The 19,194-nt window shown below is 34.9% G+C and overlaps 2 protein-coding genes across 3 annotated transcripts; one reads left to right on the forward strand and one right to left on the reverse strand.

The window, feature by feature from the left end:
- The first annotated feature begins 1,695 nt into the window (after positions 1-1,695).
- On the forward strand, positions 1,696-15,234 carry LOC108575307 (transmembrane protein 205). 2 transcript variants are annotated; one of them, XM_017938068.1, is made up of 4 exons: positions 1,696-2,100; positions 14,314-14,504; positions 14,591-14,754; positions 14,947-15,234. In XM_017938068.1, the coding sequence occupies exons 1-4, from the start codon at positions 1,826-1,828 to the stop codon at positions 15,232-15,234; spliced, it is 918 nt and encodes a 305-aa protein (XP_017793557.1). In that variant the 5' UTR covers positions 1,696-1,825. The 2 variants fall into 2 exon arrangements, with proteins under 2 accessions (XP_017793557.1, XP_017793558.1); XM_017938069.1 differs by lacking the exon at positions 1,696-2,100 and adding an exon at positions 6,817-6,872.
- Positions 15,235-17,519: 2,285 nt separating this feature from the next.
- On the reverse strand, positions 17,520-18,786 carry LOC108575309 (DDB1- and CUL4-associated factor 7). The gene is made up of 3 exons (XM_017938071.1): positions 18,534-18,786; positions 17,888-18,440; positions 17,520-17,807 (listed from the first exon to the last, which is right to left on the reverse strand). The coding sequence occupies exons 1-3, from the start codon at positions 18,784-18,786 to the stop codon at positions 17,573-17,575; spliced, it is 1,041 nt and encodes a 346-aa protein (XP_017793560.1). The 3' UTR covers positions 17,520-17,572.
- Positions 18,787-19,194: the final 408 nt, after the last annotated feature.

Raw genomic sequence — 19,194 nt, forward strand, 5'->3', positions numbered from 1 at the left:
AATTAGAAATATCATAATTTTATTTAAATTTATCTAAATAAGTACACACAAGAATTTTGGTAGTCAATTTGATCTTAACACTATCATTATAGAGAAAGTTACAGAAGAGTGGAAAACGGAATTTATTAAGGTTTATTTTCATTTAAGAAAAGGGAACGCATTGGTTTCTTGTTCCTATTGATGACGCGATAGACGTCACACTTAGATTTCAAAGTCAAATTACGCACTGACGACTACATCGTCGATGAAAGGGCAGCTTAAAAGCAAGCCTGTTGCTTGAATATCTTTCATCACCGTGTTATTCGATGTGGTACCCCTTTATTTGAAGTCAAGCGAGTAAAAAACAGCAATTGTCGGATAACGTTTTGGTACGCAGTCGAAATGCGTCGTCCGGTTCGCCTGTTCCCTGTTCTTCTTTTTCCGAAGCTGTTTTTGCATTGTAACTTTTGCTTTGAATAATTCATCGCTTTCTTCCTCGGGAATTATCCTCGAATTAGCCTTACGACTCCACATTGGACAGAAGAATAACAAATTTGGTCGAATGAAACTATCAAATAGATTTTATTTGAAGGTTTAGAATTATAAGGTTAGATGTTCGACTATATTCATAACAAATGCAAAAAGGATAAAAATATCGCTCGACTGATAATAATGCGGAATGAAGATATCCAGAATGTTAATCAAATGATAAATATTGAACATTAAATATTGCTCGGTAGATAAGTTTAAAAGGGACTTCACAGTCTAAAAGGGAAGATGTTACAAGAAATCTTAATATTAAAACATTCCATTTAATTTTATCTGACGCGCATTTCAAATCAGTCGCATTAATCATGAATATTTTTGGAGGTTAAACATATAAAATTGTATATTAAACCAGACAGTACAAGGGTATTAACCCTGTTCCGTAAGCGTGAGATACAATCGCATATGATGAATTAAGATTTTATCGATAAGTCTTTACCGTACTTAAATCAAATGGACTTTAGGTTTTCCTGCTTTCATATCAGATTGACACAATATTCATAGTTTGATCACCTGTTTTCTTATTTTTCCAGATGTCAGAAAATAACGAACAAATGGAATGGAAGACATTCAAATAAGGTGAAATGTATCGCAATACAACAACGACATTATCGTTTTGCTTAATATATCGAGTCAATATTGAAATCTATGGAACCGCAGAACACTTCCGATACATTTCAAAGCACTTACCGCATTCTTAACGTTATGGTATGTACTAAATTTGTTGCGAAATTTTAAAAGTACTTGCTTGTCCTTGATTTAAGGACGTCATCATTTCAAATGCAGCCGACTTTTTTACTAATTTATTGCTAACATCAACAGTATAATGCAATAAGGAAAAGAGCACATATACACTACAATGTAACGGCGCATAAAATGAATTTGAAGCAGAATAAGATACGCCTTGTCTTAATTTTATTGGAAATATTTTAAACAAATAAATAATTGTGATTGCTTGGAATCTTTACAGATCACTGAACTCATCCCTCACGAATTCAGGGTTTCCCGAATGGCAAACCCTTTCGATTACATGATCTCATGATTGGTCGATCGTAGATCATTGGTGGGGAGGTATAAAAGGGGATTACATCCACGGAGCGGCGCACTGTGCGACAGTACAAGTTTGTGTTTGCGTCGATTCGAGTCGCGATTTCCAAATTGTCTCTGAAACGTCTTAGAAAAATTCAACGGCGTTCTCGTGCGTAATTGGCATAAACGATTTGGCACATTTCGAAGCGTAACTTATCTTTCCTCTTTATCGCGCACGATCTCGATAGACGGTTGCCAAAAAGGAAGAAACATGTGTGTACGTACGTTGGTTGGTACCGAAAGCAATGAGCCGGTAGTGGTATTCAGTAATCAGAGCAAGCTTCAAAAAGCAAAAGAGAAATATATAAAGTTACACGACGACCTGGTCGCCAAGGACCTGGAGATAATTAAGCAGCGAAAAAATGAAACTATCTTCATACCAGAACTAGCAGATGACATTTTAAGGGCCAGTACGATAAATTACAGCTGGGTTCTGAAAGCTTTATCCAAATACTACGAGGCGATACAACAAACAAAAATCTTCAAGTAAGTTACTTTACCATTTTTAACTGATTCTTTGGTTATGTTTACTTGTATTGTAACGTAACTGTATACGGATATTCTTTCCCCGGTTTATCTTTTTCATCTGTGGATCAGGTATATATGCCGCGCAGGTAGAAAGTCTCGGGTTGATCCTTAAACACAAAAATGTAACTAGTCGAACGTCAAAGCCTATTGAAACACCGGCTATCATTTCTTTAATGGCCTTTCTCATTCGCATCAAAATTTTATCGCGGTAGAATTCTTGCATAAATAGATTTTCTTAAGTGAAAGTTAGCATTTCGTTACTTTTAGATTTGAATTATTTAAAGGTAGAACAGTGGAATTTTATCCAGTTTTTTGATAGTAAGCCACTTTTTTCGTTTTAAAGCTTTCTATATACATATGCATAACCTGTTAACGATGCGACGTTTTATTTAAATTGCGTCGAACGATATTCTCGTTCTATTTTATCAATTAACGCAGTATATTTCTTTTGTTTTTATACTTGTATTTTAGTTTGAGTATTTTCTTATACGAGAAATATGAAACAAAAATATGTAAATATTAGAAAAAGAGATGCAACCTGTTAAATTTCAACTGCAAACCACTATGGTACTCCATCGGGGTGTAAACTGTACTTCAAATATTTAATATTAACTTGACAGGTGATAATTAAAATTGTGTGGCCCGCTGATAAGTGGTAATTACTTTATACGTAACATTTAAAAGTATTTTTATCTACGATGTTTGTCGAAAGCAGTCATAAAGACTTCACGCAATTATGTTTAGAATTATATAGTAAATATTAATGAATTACAACAACGCGTGCCATCCACTAGAAGGTTAATGAAACTTCCTTTCCTTCACGTGTAGATAATCATTTTCGTTATCACATAATAGATAATCATAGTATATTCTCTATTTCTCGTTTCATTGATAACAATCAGAATCGAAGCGCCATTTCGTTGATAACGATACGAGATCGTACCTTACACCCGCTTTTCGCACTTTTGAATACTTTACATCACATGATTATTACGTCTTCTGTATGCTTCCGTTCTGTATCATTTTTTCTTTCATTTTTAGTGCGATATGATACTGATATAATAACTCGAATAAAAAGTTTTAATTTTGAAAAAAATACACGATAAATTTTGTAAGTAACAAAATTTATTGTTATTATTATTATAAAAAGCTATTATCGAGAATAAAAATTGATAAGGTATTGAATGTGGTAGCGTTAAAAAGTTAGTTGAAAACACTTTTTTATTATTTCCCTAAATTTTAGTTAGGTTGAACAAATTTTTTTAACATTTTATCCATGTTTTTTGTACATGAAGGTTATTTAATACGTGATTGTAGTTTTACAAAGTGTTATCATTTTTTAATTCATGAGCCTCTGATTATTTTGAGTTACGTATCACGTTTCCCTAAAAACATCGTAACGGTCGATGAATGCAGTACTCACGATTCTTGAGAACAACAGATAAAGGAGGAGTAGGAAAAAGACAAACGGTACCGTAACATATGTAATTCGTTAAATAATTCAAGGCTTAATTGATGTTATTGTTACGATTGTAATAATGATTGAGTAAGAAAGGAAAGAGGCGTGCAAAAACGTAACCTATGGGCTGGCTACATTCACGCGACGTGCTACGTGACTACGTGCTCAAATAAAAATGGCATCGAACACCGACATGATACTGGTTTATGCTTGATCTGTGGCAAGAACAGATGCAATCGAGCGTGAAACGGATGCATGTTCCGTTTACACTTTACCTACAGAGGATAATGACAATGAGAAGATACCCACTCTTTTTTGGAATTAATATTTGACAATTAAAGAAATATTTATTGGTGGTGTAAAGTGTCGTAATTACGGTTACAACACTATAAATCTCTTTAGTGTCTGTAATAGCTTTGAGGTTAAATAGGAAATTACAAAATTGCCTTACTTCAGCCTTTAGAATAATGTAAAAACATTTCTTGTCTGGCATGGGAATTTAGGTAACAGTTGTGAAATTAAGTTTGCATTTAAAGAAATAACGAAAAGTTTTATTTTATTATATTTTTTGTTATAATATGTTTAACTATAATTCTTGTTTCTAACCGTCAAATATGAAATTTCGAATTGTGGGAAAGCTCTTAAGTAGATGTCGTTTTGAACAAAATCGACAGTTATAAATAATCTTTAGTAATCTTCTGATAAAAAGTGTTGTAACGCAAAAATAAGTATGAATCAATAAGTGTTCAGTAGTGTATTCGAAATGAAATATAATTATTTTATATTCCATGATTATGGTCACAATTTGATTAGTTACTGAAAATCGTCATTGAGTATTAATAGTCGGAATGCAATCGGGAGCTCGATGCAATTTTTCAGTGATATGTTTGTTTGATAAATATGCAACAAACTTTAGACAGACATGAATCACCATCTTCTTATCCATCTTTCGTTCGAAATATTTATTGATTCAAGCTCTGTCTTTGATCCAAATCCGCAGTCAGATAAAATTAACCTTGATTATTAATCCGCCTTCCGTATATTGCTTTAACGTTCGATTATCATGAAATTGGATTGTTATGTTTGAATTTGCGCAAAGATATACTCAACTAACGACATTTATGGTCCTTTACGTATTGAAATATGAATGTATATTTTTAAAGTTGGGTAGGTCAGTGATGAACATCTAACAACATACACTTCTAACTTTCTATTGTTGGCACCTTTCCCATTGAGGCGTCACAATTGGTTGCATATTACCGTTTAATCTGTACAAGCACGCGCACTCGACCGGTACAAATATACACATTACCGTTAAATTTATCGTGTTTTCCTTTTTACAGTGCATTCACTTCCGACTAAAATTAGCCGCGGTGAATAATAATTATGCGTACGACAGTGATTCTCGACACGTGCGCGCCAACTCCGTGTGGAACGCGACGTTTCGCGCATGCGTAGAAAAAAAAAAGGTAGACGGAATGACATACAGACCCAGATTTGCCGTGTAGCACGAAATTCACGTAATATGGATCGTAACAATTACATAAGGAATGTAAATTTGATAACAGGAGAGCACCATGTGCAATGTAAACTATTACACGCTTGTCACCGAGTAAACTATTTATCGTCATAACCTCGTTCGTTGTACTTTCCATTGAAATAGGACAAGTATCGCGAACATTATTTCCAAAATTGCTTAACGTACGTAAGATATGAAGCACGACATTTTGGTCGGCTTTCAAGATCAAAAATACACATTTTCACGTGAGAAAGAAAATGCAGTTAAGTGACGTGAAAGATAGCGTCCTTGTAATATGGTTAGGGAAGCTGGACAATTAGTCCAAGGCCTTCGTAACACCTTTTTTCGCTTTCTAACTTGGCCTCTTTTTTCTCATTACGACTCGACTCTTTTGATTTACCTTGAAAAATTGAATGTCATCGTTGATTATCAATGACGAGGCAATAAGTGTTAACGGTTCTTAGACGAAGTGAAAGTACGCGATCAAGTCAAAGCTATATTTATAGGTTAACGTTATTTGTGCGAAAACGTGAAAATATGAACGATCTTAGGATGGTACATTAATTCGTGACTTTTGAATTAACTTGTAGTTACACTTGTACTTGTCTCCAGAGTAGTTTCCATCAATCCTTGTTCACGCAATCTACCTGCTTGTCTATACTTTCTTCACGTAGAACCCTTGTTCGAACTGTTATGCCATGCTTAAAACATGTGTCTTTAAGGCATTGTTACTTGTCGAGTCCATTAACAGTTCTGAAGCGAAATGTACATCCTTTGCCCTCTTCTCCTTTGTTTCCTCACACCATGCTTTCCTTCAACGGCAGTCTAGTCAAGCGTGAAGTTATATTGAGTATCGTATTACATTGTTATGACTCTGTTACAGCATTACGATACGAAAATATGTTATTATTAGATTTTCTCTTTCTTTCTTTTATCAACGTATTTCGGCATAACGAATAAATAATTTGCACGAAATTTCAATGAGAATATTCAATTAATACACCATGAATATTTCACAAAAATCCTATAAATAAAATATCCGGAAGGCTTATAAAAATATCGATCAATCTGAGTAATTCTTTTATTATCGAAATCATCGTGGAATTCACTAAAAAGGGTCAGCGTGTCAGGGATGAGTAAGAACGTGCGTTCATCATGCTGTGCCTCCCCGACGCGCTTTAATTTGTTTCTGATCACGAACGGCACTGGTTTATAAAAAACTGCCACACCGCGGATGCCACGAAATTCCAGGGACCGGAATTATTCATGGAACTCGGGGGGTTCCCAAAACTTTTTTTCCACAGTCGGTCGTTTCGCAAGAAAAGGCAGGTAGTTGCCGAAGAATGTTAATGACGGTAATCCCGGCGGAACATCTGGCTTCGACGCTTAGCTGGCGTTTGGTCAAAAGACACATCTTAGAAATTTACAAGATGAGATGAAAGTGAACGCGTGATGTTGCATTAGCTTGATGTTGTGGCTCGTTGACGTCGTTCACATGTTCCCCTCCAAAATAGTCCAGCCAAACCACACGGATGCACGTCCGTTCGCGAATATTGTCAGGCGTTCCACGTCAAAAGATGTAATGTGCCAACTTTTCGCTCTCGACTGTGACCTACGAAATAAATTATCTCCGTTTGTCGTGCGTTATCGTACAAGACAAAATAAAATTTGTCAGGCGTTTAGTGCGAAGAAACATACGAGAATGTGTCTGACGAAACGGTTATCGCAATTGTTCGTTGTGCTGATTCTCGTGTAAGTACGTGTTCGCGCCTTTTATTGTTCCTGTCGATCTGTGGAGAAATTGTGATAAATGGATTCGCACTTTCGGTAGATAGTAAATCAGTGTGTACACTTTGCCCTGCATTGTTTCAGACAAGTTCAAGCAAGTTCATTCCAAGCATCGAATTTTTGTCCCAACGATTGTTCAAAGACCGGGAGTAGGATTGTGCATATAGGAAGGAAGAAATAGGGAGAGTCCGGGTTCTGGCGGATGTGCCAAACACGTGACAAGAGCGATGCTAAGCTGCTGTTCACGTCCGAACAAGCGTTTGGGTATTTCGAGCGACGTCAGAAGTGATACGAAAATATTCGAATTTATGCACTCTTAAACGTTTCGACTGATGTCACGTCATTAATCCAGCATACGACTTTAGAGTTCTCAGATGCCTTGGCAAATTGGAGTTTTTAAGCACTCGAGTCTTCGGCTTCTCGATTTTCTTCAATATTCGAGCTCTCGATTGTTTCGATATTTAAGTTCTCGAATGCCACAAATATTTGAACTCTCGCATGCTACAAACATTCAAGCTCTCGCGTGCCCCGAGTATCAAAGTTTCCGCGAACTCTACATCTTAAAATTCTTGAATGCCTAAAAAATTAGAGTGCTCGGATACTCGAATATATTTGATTTCTCGTGTGCGTAGAGTATCAGAGGAGCTTCCGCAAACTCTGCGCGTTCAAATTCCGGAACGACCGAAATTAGAGTGCTCGAAACATTCGAGTTCCCACGCGCTCCGGTTGTTCGCGATTCTCAAATGCCTAAAATATATAGAGTTCTCTGGGCGCCTCGAACATTAGAGTTCCCGAGTGCCTAAAGAATTAGAGTTCCCGGGGTGTTCCTAGTATCAAAGTACCAGGGTACAGGCATCATTCGTGTTCTCAAATACTCATCTCGGTTCGATAACACTGCTCCCACTCGACCCGTGAAATTTAAGTGCTCAATCATCTAGAGCAGACGGGCGCCGTCGATTTCAATGTAGACGCACAAAGTAAAGGGGTATTGTTTGATCAACGCTTAAATCAGGAAGGTGAAATTGCAAGGCGGTGCATGTATGCGCGCGCGTGCAAACCGAGCGATGGCCTGCGTGCCATCTCGCACGTTTCCCGCTCGCCTCTTGATAACTGGCTCATAATGCCACCGCGCATTCTATACCTGCCAGGCCTCTATATGCTCTCGAACACGAGCGGACAGCTCGTAGGCTGAAACTCTTGCACATTCACGCGTCGAATTACGTCGATTCAGTTCCCTTTCGTAACTCACATCTCCTCCCCTCTCTGTCTAATAAAAAAAGAAAAAAAAGAAGGTGGAAATATGTACTTGGACGCGATTCAAATTTCACTTGTACTCGTAGACTTCTTATTTCACCACCAATTGACACGTGTCGCAGTTTCAGTTTTTTGGGGAAATTTAAAAAAAAATTCTAGATCGAATGTTCGACCGTTCGTTAACGCGTCACGTTCCTTTGCGAACCGAAGCAACTTTTCTCCCCCTGTTTCGTTTACGCTCGATGCTCCTGAAAGGAAAGCTTTCAGTTCATTGAAACTAACGCCGGAACGAGGAAATAAACTATTTGCATTTACACATGGGATAAAGTGAGAGAGAGAAAGAGAGTGTGAGTGATTTGTCGCTGGAGGGAATAAAAAGGCTTTCGTCTGCCCTCCAAACCAGTTGTAAATAATTGATGTGAGAGAGAGCTGATGCTGAACGTGTAACAATCCTAAATGATTGATGTAATCATGAAACGTACGGGTTTATGTTACTTGTGTCCCAGACGGTCCTTGTCTGTTATTACCGGTATACTACTTCGCCCTTGCAAACGTTTCTGCAATTTACCAGAAATACAAATTAAAGACAAAAAAATCAATAGCTGAAACATTCCATTTCTTTCACAGTGCGGTGAGAACTTCACAATCGAACACTTTTTTCAGGCTGAAGTAAAAACTCTGCTCGATTGCATTAAGCGTGATTGATGCCGGATGACACAAGCTAGCCTGACGGAAATCGAATAACTACCTCTCTTTTCTCTTTTTTCGTTTTTTTTTTTTTTGCGATGAAGAGATTTGCATTACAAAGATAAAAAAAAAATTCTACGGATTGAAAGTGGAATCTTTAAGTGATAAAACGTAGTGTACACATGAAACGATTTTCGAAGCAATTTCTTTTGCGAAAAGGTGCTTGACCGGATACCGCCAGTCACGTGCTATATAACACGATTCCTGGAATTTCAGAACAGGATTACACCGACTCCTCTTTTACACGTGTGTACACGTGCACGCAAAAGTTATGTGTAATCAGTTCTATAAATTACGTTTCATATGATATTTATGTCTTTTCTTAGAAAAAGAGAAATTCATTTGACGAAGATAACCCAGTTCCCTCAGTTCACTAATGGTAGTGACTGAAATATGCGATAACTCTTAAGTTCTTCGTGCTTCTTATTCCAAACCATGTTAACTGTCCCATCGATATTTCTGATTTCTAAGTATTTTTATTTATTTATTTCCACTCGTATGGTATCTTTCATTGGTTAGGGGTTGTAACATTTATTAAATAATTTTTTTTTATTACAAATAATTAATTATTAATATTTTAATTAATTAATTAATTAATTATTTTAATTGTAGGTTAGAGAGATTCAATTTCTATTTGAGAGGTGAACCGAGTTAATGGGTTAAATATTCGATTAGGTTCTCGTTACGTCAAGAGGGTGTGACCGCAAAGGAATCGCGAGAAATGACGGTAAAAAAATGGAGAACAAGTAGGAAGTGACTTCTAAATCGGCCGAACTCAAAGACGCGTGACGCGCAAAAGACGTCATGGTTGTAATTTGACTAGCTCGAAACGTGATGTAATTTTCCTACGTGGTACAATTGGACACACTTTGCGTTCCATTCACGTCGCGAAGGAGACGCGTGCTTTCCTGACCATTCAAACGCGAGTGCCACCGACCCGAAAATATAGCTTGTTCCCGAGATACAACGCCGATGCATTGTCTCGCGGCTATAAGTTATATTTAGCGTCTTTGAAACGAATTCATTGAACGCTTACGCGAAGACCGTTGATGATGCAACGCGCTAATGATTTTGTCTTGTTCTAGTGATGAACATTTGTCGCGTCGACGATCGCTTTATTGCGGAATATTTGGTTCGATTAGGTTAGGTTATCCTATATGAGATTCGATCTCTTGTTTGGCGAAGTTTCGGTTTGAAAATTTACCATTTGGAAGGAGAAACATTTTCTTTTCTCTTTCTTACGTATTTTTCACGTTTTCTTACGTTGTATATTTTAGTGTATTTTGATGCATGCTTATAATGTGTAGGTGTTTTGAAACACCTTGCATGAGAATGTGAATATCGAGTAGCTTTGAAACACCCTGTATAAAAGCATGGATACTAAGCAACTTAAAAGGTACTACATATAAAAAAATACCGGGAGTTCTGAGCTAGAGAATTATATTTTTTATAAATAATGGTTACAAAACAAGTTAAATCCTTGAGTGCCTCCTTGGAAACTGGTTAAATGAAATTGCTTACTGTAATAAAGAACACTGTGAACAAATAGGTGGGCAGATACTTATGAATGCGAGTGTATACAGAAGAAATTTTTTTTGTAGAGAAACAGAAGTCTTCAAAGAGTCTCCACTTGTTCACCATCAGTGTCAACATATTCTTGGAATCTTCTCCAGGTGTTCTCTAAAGCCGTGAAACACATTTCTTTCAAAAAAATTACTTCCATTAAATTTACACGAATTTTTTAATACATCAATACGTAGGGAATGTACACAGTGTCTCGTGTATTTTGAATCATACTAGAAGATTCACAGATTTTGAACGAACCTGTCGTAAGGAATTCCGCAAGAAAGCGGGAAAGTCCAGTTACGTTAATATTTCTTAGCTTACTTTCCTCTTTCAGTGTACGTACTATCCTTAACAAGCGACGTATTCAGATATAATTATCACTTATCGAAAACGGCATAAATTTACATCAAATTGAATCACCGTTCTTAGCTTAATCTACGTTACTTTTTATTACAGTAAAGTCCATAAATATATATCGTTCACAACAGTATTGATAATTGTCATTTATAGACAGGATAAAGTGGCACAGCATCCTTTAAAGACGATCAACGTACGGTGGAAGATGTAATGCACACCACACTTTGCGAAACCTCAGATATAACATGCAACAAGACACAAAACGTCCATTCAGCTACACGCAAACCACGTGTACTGTCATCTTCGCGGATAGTGGTGCGCTCTTTGGGTCGTGTAAAATGAACTTTCCACGAATATTACTGTCGCGTGGGATATGTAACCTCCTTTCTTGCCGCATTACACTTCATTTGGCTTTTCACTGTAACATCATACCCTCCGCATAGCTGACAAAAGAATTGCTGAACGAAAATAGAAAGCGGATCTAGAGGGTGTTGCAATTGAATATTATTGAAGGTTCTTCGCTAGCCCATGGGAAAACCATGGATTTCAGTAGCTATTCACTGGCGTTGCTGAAGCGTGACAATTTCTTGGATTATAACAAAGTTGTTTTTTTATATAGAAATAAGCAGACAAGAATTAGTGACTCAACTTAATTTATTGTTTCTTGTAAATGTTAATATCTTGTCTGCTCTCTGTCTATACCTGTGGAAATAAATAAAATTGTTTTAACGGAAATCACGAAATTCGAGAAATATTGGAAATTATTCAAAATATAATGTCAATTTTTTCGAGTTAAAATTGAAAATTGAATATTAAGTTTTTAAAGATAAATTTATCGAATGTTTCACAATTTGTCGAGCAGCTTGCACAATTCTGATACAAGAAAAATATGTTAGCGATCTCGGTGAAGTGACTGCTATACTATACTTACGTATGTTAACTTTTTTTTTCTAAAAACATTCCTTCCGTGAAATGAAGCAAATCTCTGTGTACTCATCGAACTCTCCGCAAATTACCAAGCAATTTGCATGCTTCCAATGTTAAAAAAACAATTTCTGCAATTTCAATGACAATGCGGTTACAATATTAACCGTTTAAAGAGTAACATTACCTTTTTTTCCGTGAGAAAAATATTCCCTCAAAGAATCCGAGAAAATCCTCGAACCGTTACCGATATTTATCGAACTATTTCGAATTATGAAATATGTACATATATTACGAAATAGTTGGCATAATTTGGATATTCGAAAGGTATTTCAGTAATCTCAATGCCGAATCAATGTTAAATATTTTTTTTTTCGTAAAAAGAATTTTTTTCGATAATCCGAAGAATTCTTCGTGTTTCTTACTTCTTTTAATTTGTATAATTCCATCGAGATATTAACAAGACACATCTGCAATCGCGAAACATTAATGCATAACGGCATACCAACGCTTCCATTGCCTACGTGCGAATTGATTACTTCGATATGGTAGGCAAATATATCGAATGCTTTCGAGACCGTATGGAATCGATTCTCGTACAAATATCGCCGCTCCAATGATAAAGTTGCGAAACTAAGAAAACATAACCCTTCACTGTCGATAGCAATCTACAAAACCTAATATTTGAATTAGGTTTTATGTCACAGAATAGAAAGATATATAATGAAATATTAAAACAAAAAGAATTTATAAATTTTTTATATACGTTTTCGAATCACATTATTTCGCGTTGATGGCGGCACGCATTTTTTTTTCTTCCCAATGTCGTCGTATCTTTGAAGGATACTAGGTTACCACTTTATCCCCATTGATCCATATTTTGCGAATTTCATTTCATAAGATGTTGCAATATTTTTTTTCGTGTTATCTTACGAAAAAAAAACAATCGGCAAACTCGTCATCCGCTGTAAGTCGGTTCAAAGTTTCGTGTGTTCATTAATCTCATTTAAATTTGAACAAAGCTATCTCAAAAAAGGGGCTTTCTTCGAAAAAGCACGAGAAAATTCGATTTAAATGACATCTGGCCATTTTTGTTTTAATTTAAAAACTGACACTTTTAACCCTTTTAGAAAGTGTTAATTCTAACCTTTTTTAAGTTTAATTTAATGTTGCTTGAACTCGAAAATTATGATACCGAGTGTACATGAATTACACGGAAATTACCTAACCTCAATAACATAAATTCACATTCTTGTTTTCTCTCCGGCAATCTTCGCCTAGAGAACGGTTCGTAGTTCCGTTTAATTGACAAGAAACCAGTGAATGAATTTGTTCTTCGTTGAAAACAGCCTCGTCACGAGACATCATCCCGTTCTGGCACCGTCTGGCGCCAGAGACGATGATGATGTCGTGAGTCTCGTGAGTTCGACTTAACGGAGAACCGGATCCGATAATAAGACGTGGTCACGCGAGTTGTGTAAACTGTATCGATGATGGTGCTGCCGTGTACTTACGTCTTCCGTTGATTTTGAATTCAATCTGGCGAGGATTTTTCTCCATTTGGCGCCATTTCACGCGAACGAAGAAAGTATTCGCGAATAATTCTCGTTCGAGAGTAAAACTATCCCTTTCGATCGTGATCTTCTTTCGTTTTTTTTTTTTCTTTTTAAGAATTATTGAAAGAAAATTTTTGCAATTCATGAATGAAAATTTAGGAATTTAATAATTTTTAGAATAAATAAACTTTGCAATTATTGGCGGTAATTTTAAATATCAAAAATAATGTTTTAATATTTTTTATATTAATTCGTTAGAATAACATTTTTCATATCTCGAAAAGAAAAACGTGTAGTACTTAAAATTAATATTTGCATTGGAAAAGTTTGTGCTTCTTTATTTGAAATAGATAGATAAATTGTTGAGTGTACCGAGTTTATCATTCTGGCGTTGTTAATACAATATTTGCAGTGTTGCATCAGATCAAAGGCCTTTGTTACCCTCAGCTTGTAAAGCAGTCGTTGTTCGTATCCTAATTAGAAATATTCGAGGTGATTAATGCGATACCTTTCCACGAACGACCTCTATAATGTTAACGATCATCCCCGTACTCCGAAATTACAGGTCTTTAACTCGCGAATGATGCGATCTTCCCTGTACAAATCTTCTTAGCACCTGGTCAAACCGTCGAAAGAAATTGCCCCTTGTCAGAAATTGATTGTGCTTGTGTTTCATTTCGTTCATGAAAGAATTTCTACTATATAGAGATACAGAAATTTTTTGGTCCCGAAAAATTGATACTTAGAACGACAGTTTAAAAAAAAAAATGTAATTATCCGGTGGCTTTCTTTGATACATTTAACTTCGTGAAATTGTAAAATGAAAAACAGATTTAAAAAATTCACCACAATTGCTTTAAAAAATCACAAAGTGTAATATTACTATTTTGGAGGTACCTGACGTATTTAATAATAAACTTATAATAAATGAATAATAAAGAAAATTTAATAATAAATTTTACGAACAAAAGATTTAACAAAGATCTATTTTCATGTTGCAGAATCCTGTTTCACACGACACAACCGGCTCATGTAATTATGATAGCAGCAGTTTTGTGCGTGACATCGGCCCTCGTACCAACCACAGACAGAATGCACGTTGGACATCCACAATCGAGAGCAACGTCTTTCATTTACCTTGCTTCCTTCGTGATGCATCTTGGTGCCCAAATTTGGATGACTTTTGTATCTGGTAAGTGGCGAAATCGATTAAGTAAAAAGATCATTATAGAAGTTATCATAGATTGAAATATTATATTTTTTTTTTTTCTGACACAGGTCTTTCCTTATACTTTGCATTGCCAAGGCATACGTTTGGAGAGGTGCAACGCGTCTTATTCCCCAGATACTTCACTATCAACGCGTGTCTCAGCCTTATCACACTTCTAATTTTCGTCAAACATCATCCTGTACACACCTGGGACACTGAAATATCCATTCAGGTATGTAAAATGATCAATTCCAATTTCAATTATTCATCAGCATGAAACAAGTTTATGAATATCCTATTCTTGAATGATATAAAAACAGATGTGTATATATATGTGTGCAGTTTCTTTGCTGCTCTACTTTAATTATATTAATTTTATTTGTCTCTTTTCATTTTAATGTGTAACAAAAGTATATATTTTCAGGTGGGTGGTATGTCCAGTGCCTTTTTCCTGGAGCTACTGATAAGACTTTATCTAACCCCACCTCTCCTACAACTAATAGTGCAGAAGAACACCCTAGAACGTGCTGCTGGTGTCGGCAACGAGATTGGTGTTCACAATCCTGGTCCACTGAAACACTGCCCTCACTATTTAAAGATTCATCAAGCTTTCAGACGTGTCCATGTTTACATAGCAATGGGAAACATGCTGACCATGGGATGTACAGTGTTACATCTTCATTATATAGCTAGCAAATTGTGCGTTCTTTAAGAACGTTGTCAATTCTCTAACGTGAGTTTCATTGAATATACGTGTATTCAGAATTCTCTATGTAGAGAGGCTGAAGTTCCACGAATATGATAGCAAAAGAAACGCTAATGCAGATTTTAAAGTCGTTTAGTGTTTGCTTCTGAGCACAGGCGATATTTAACGGAGGTATCTCTGATGCAATCTTAGAAAGGAGGAGAAAGGAGTAAGTTGTAAACGAGGCCGTAAAGCAACGAATTGAGTACTCTAAAATACATTTCGTATCCTCCACATTATGCTCTGAATGAATGAGAAAAAAAAAACTGAGCTTGATCTATGCCTCTATAGAACGAGTATTCAGTACAATTATCCATGTTAATGTTTTAAAGCATTTAAGAAAGTAAAACGAAGAACATGACCTGTTAACTTATTATTAACGCGATGCATTAATTATAATAAAAATGTAACGAACGACAGTAAACGTAAAGTCGTATCGTTTACGTTTACCCGTGAAATTGTTAAACCTTTTATCGTTAATCACCCATTTCTTTTGTTCTTTTTTTGTTTCTTTTCTTTTCTAGAAAAGTGCAATATGCGTGTTTGTGGATCGTGCGTGTGCCTTTGGCTAAGATGTAAAAGAATAACTTGATCCAAGGAATGAATGAATCATGAATCTAGTAAAATATACAATTTACAGTGAAGTAAAATGCATGTCCTTAGCCTTTACTTTTTAAGCGATTATATATACAAAATTTGAAGGATTGTTCTTTGTAAGACAACAAGATAAAAAAACAAGTCTTGCCAAAGTTTAATGTAAATTATTGATAGGAATAGTGCTTTAAAGAAATTTATTCGTCGTAGCCAAATGTGTAAATGCCTTTTAATCGTTGATATTAAATTGAGATATTGGAAAAGTAAGAACGCAAGATCATTGACTATGTTAAATAAATAGGTAGTGAAAAGCTTGCTCTGTATCAGAGTTAATGATATTTATTAAAGTAGCGATAGCATTATAATAGTCTAATCTTATATCTGTGTGAAGTTATCGGATATTTGATGGAAAACGAACAGGAGATTATCATGGAAAATTAATTGTATTAATTGGCTACTATTTTGTTTCCCATACACATTTCATTATTGTAAATAATGCATCTCGCTCATTATATAGTTGTAAATTATAAAATACTTGAGTACCAATATAAATCGTGCTTTTCTAAAACTTAAACTGTATTAATTATAAATCCTATCACGTTATTCAGGGTGCGGAAAGTGTAATTCTTAATTAACGTATCTATCATTAATCGATTTAAATTATCATCTTAAATAGTTAACATATTAAAAAAGTCTACTACGAATTATAATTTGGAGAATTCGTAAGTAATCACTTTGTCGCCCAAGTTATTTCATTACTAATACTAATATCACGAACACTACCGCTATAAACCTTTTCTGTTTTAATAAAAGAACTTATAAAATCTTCTTTCATTAAGTATAAATACATGATGCATATTAATATGATAATGATTTCTGCATATATTTTTAAACGCATCATACTACTAATATAATCAAATTGATATATGAAAAATCTATCATCGTTATATCCTACTTTCTTCTACAAAATCAAGTGAATATGTAAGTATAAACATATATACAATTGTATAACGTAATAGACATATATTATTTTGTTTCATTTCATGAAAAATGGTTGCCGAAATATTTATAGAGTATTTTAAGATCTCTAGATCGATCGATTCGTTATTTCTAAAACATTATCATGTATATGTCGTCACAAAATAAGATACATCAATTACGGTCATATACATCATTATAAATATACATGTGGTTCATCGGTGTCTATATATCGTACCAAGTTTTATACTACTACTTAACTTTTAATTATTTAATGAGCTCTTTTAGATGTGTACGATTTCACTCCATCACACGACAATTGTTTGACAAACCTGAGGATCTTAAATACATAAAATACCAGTGGCACGATGATAACGCATTGCATTAGCATTAAATTAAAATGTACACATACTTGATATTTTTATATCAGTACAGTCTTATTTATACCAGTAATTTGAATTCGTAGAATTAATGGAGCCAATTATAAAGTATCAGTTCATCACTTCAGAAATTTCCCCTATCGAACTCTCGATATGTTAAAAAATAGCCAGTATTTGTACATGCTTGTGTTATAGGTACAAAAATTATTTAAAAAAAACTTATGGCAGGGGCAAAAGTCTGTACAAATACTGAAATCAAACACACGATTCAATAAATTTAAATAGGTGATTTGTAAAAAAAAAATAACTTTGTTACAAGTAGACTGGCATAAATCTAATGAGAAGTACTTTCTTTACACCCTGAGAATTTCTGCCGCTTTGTTGTAGCAAATTGCAATCCAGTCAGGTTGTGTAGCACCCCACTGAATTTGATTCACCTCTCCTTCAGCAGCTGTATAAGCAAGAATTGGGTCCTCTATCGCTCTTGGCATTTGTTGAATATCCCAAATCAGTGCTTGATGATCGTCTCCCGCCGTACAAATGTGACAAGATGAATGTGGTGCCCAAGCAATACCATTAACGCTTGCTCTAAAACAAGATAACAAAATAAAAATTCAACATAAAACATATAAAATAATTAAGTTCAAATAAATGAACACGTTATATACCTATGATTATTAAGTCTCGCAACTGGTGTACATGGAACACGAACGTCTAAAATTATTACTTCGCACGCGTCCATCGCAACTGTTGCAAGATAATTAGGATCTTGCTTATTCCATGCAAGTCTCAACAGCGGCGTATGTTGTGGATCTTCGTAGATTATTGTCGAATGTTCTAAATGCCGTAAATCAAACATTCTTACAGAACCGTCGGCGCCAACAGACGCAAACATATCGCGACCACCGCCAGCGCGACTAAATGCTATATCATATACCTCTTTATCATGAGCAATTAATTGTGTTTTAACATGGCCAGTGACCATGTTAACTCTACCTAAGACCTGCCCTGTTTCTAATCCCCAAATAGTACATGTTGTGTCTATGCTAGAAGTCCCAATTAAATTTGGATCTACTTCATTCCAATCAAAAGATGTAAGAGGGGCACAGAAATCTGAATTTTTATTATTATTTAAAACACACTCTAAACGAGTTTCTGGCTCAGCTGCTCGCCAAACCCTTAGGTAATCTCCAGATGTAGCTAAGAGATCAGGAAACAATCCTATAAAATTTTAATGGAATATGTAAATAAAGATAAAAAATGATATAATTTTTAATTAGATTTTATGATAACAATATGAAAATAAAGAAATACCTTTACTATCTGGAATCCACATAATTTTTGTAGTTGGATAAGGGTGATCAAAAGTACTTTTGGCACTAAATTCAGAAGTCTCTTCATCAAGTGAAACGATTTGTACTTTATTATTATATTCTTCCACAAAACTACCAAGAGCTAAACGAAACCTCTTATCAGGTCTAACAGACCAATTGATGCTATATAGAGGCCAAGGTGCCTCATATTTATAAATTTCTTTTCTTTTTGGCGGTACACTATGTAACGCCATTTTTTTCTTATATTTTTTTCACTAAAATAAATTTATACTAAATATACTAGTTTACATAATTAGTTTAAAAAATATGATACGTAAATTAATTTTTATTTCTCACTAAAATGTATATTATAATACAGTTGTAACACTAACGTACATTTAACAATGATATAACTTAAAAACATATAAACAAATAGAAATATTATTTGGATACTAACCTCAAAATCTGAAGCGTTCAGAACGCAACTGCTTTTAAAGAAATTTGTTTGCAAGTTGCAAAAATTTAAGCCTTCATAGTAAACATATTACCAAGAATAATATTTAACGTTACAAATACTCAATGAAAGAGCGAATATTTAAATTACAATGTTTCATAAAGATATAGAATTAACCAAATCTTTTGTGATAACATAAAATGGCGCT

The sequence above is a fragment of the Habropoda laboriosa genome, unplaced genomic scaffold (genome assembly GCF_001263275.1).
Source record: "Habropoda laboriosa isolate 0110345459 unplaced genomic scaffold, ASM126327v1 scaffold244, whole genome shotgun sequence".
Lineage (NCBI taxonomy): Eukaryota > Metazoa > Arthropoda > Insecta > Hymenoptera > Apidae > Habropoda > Habropoda laboriosa.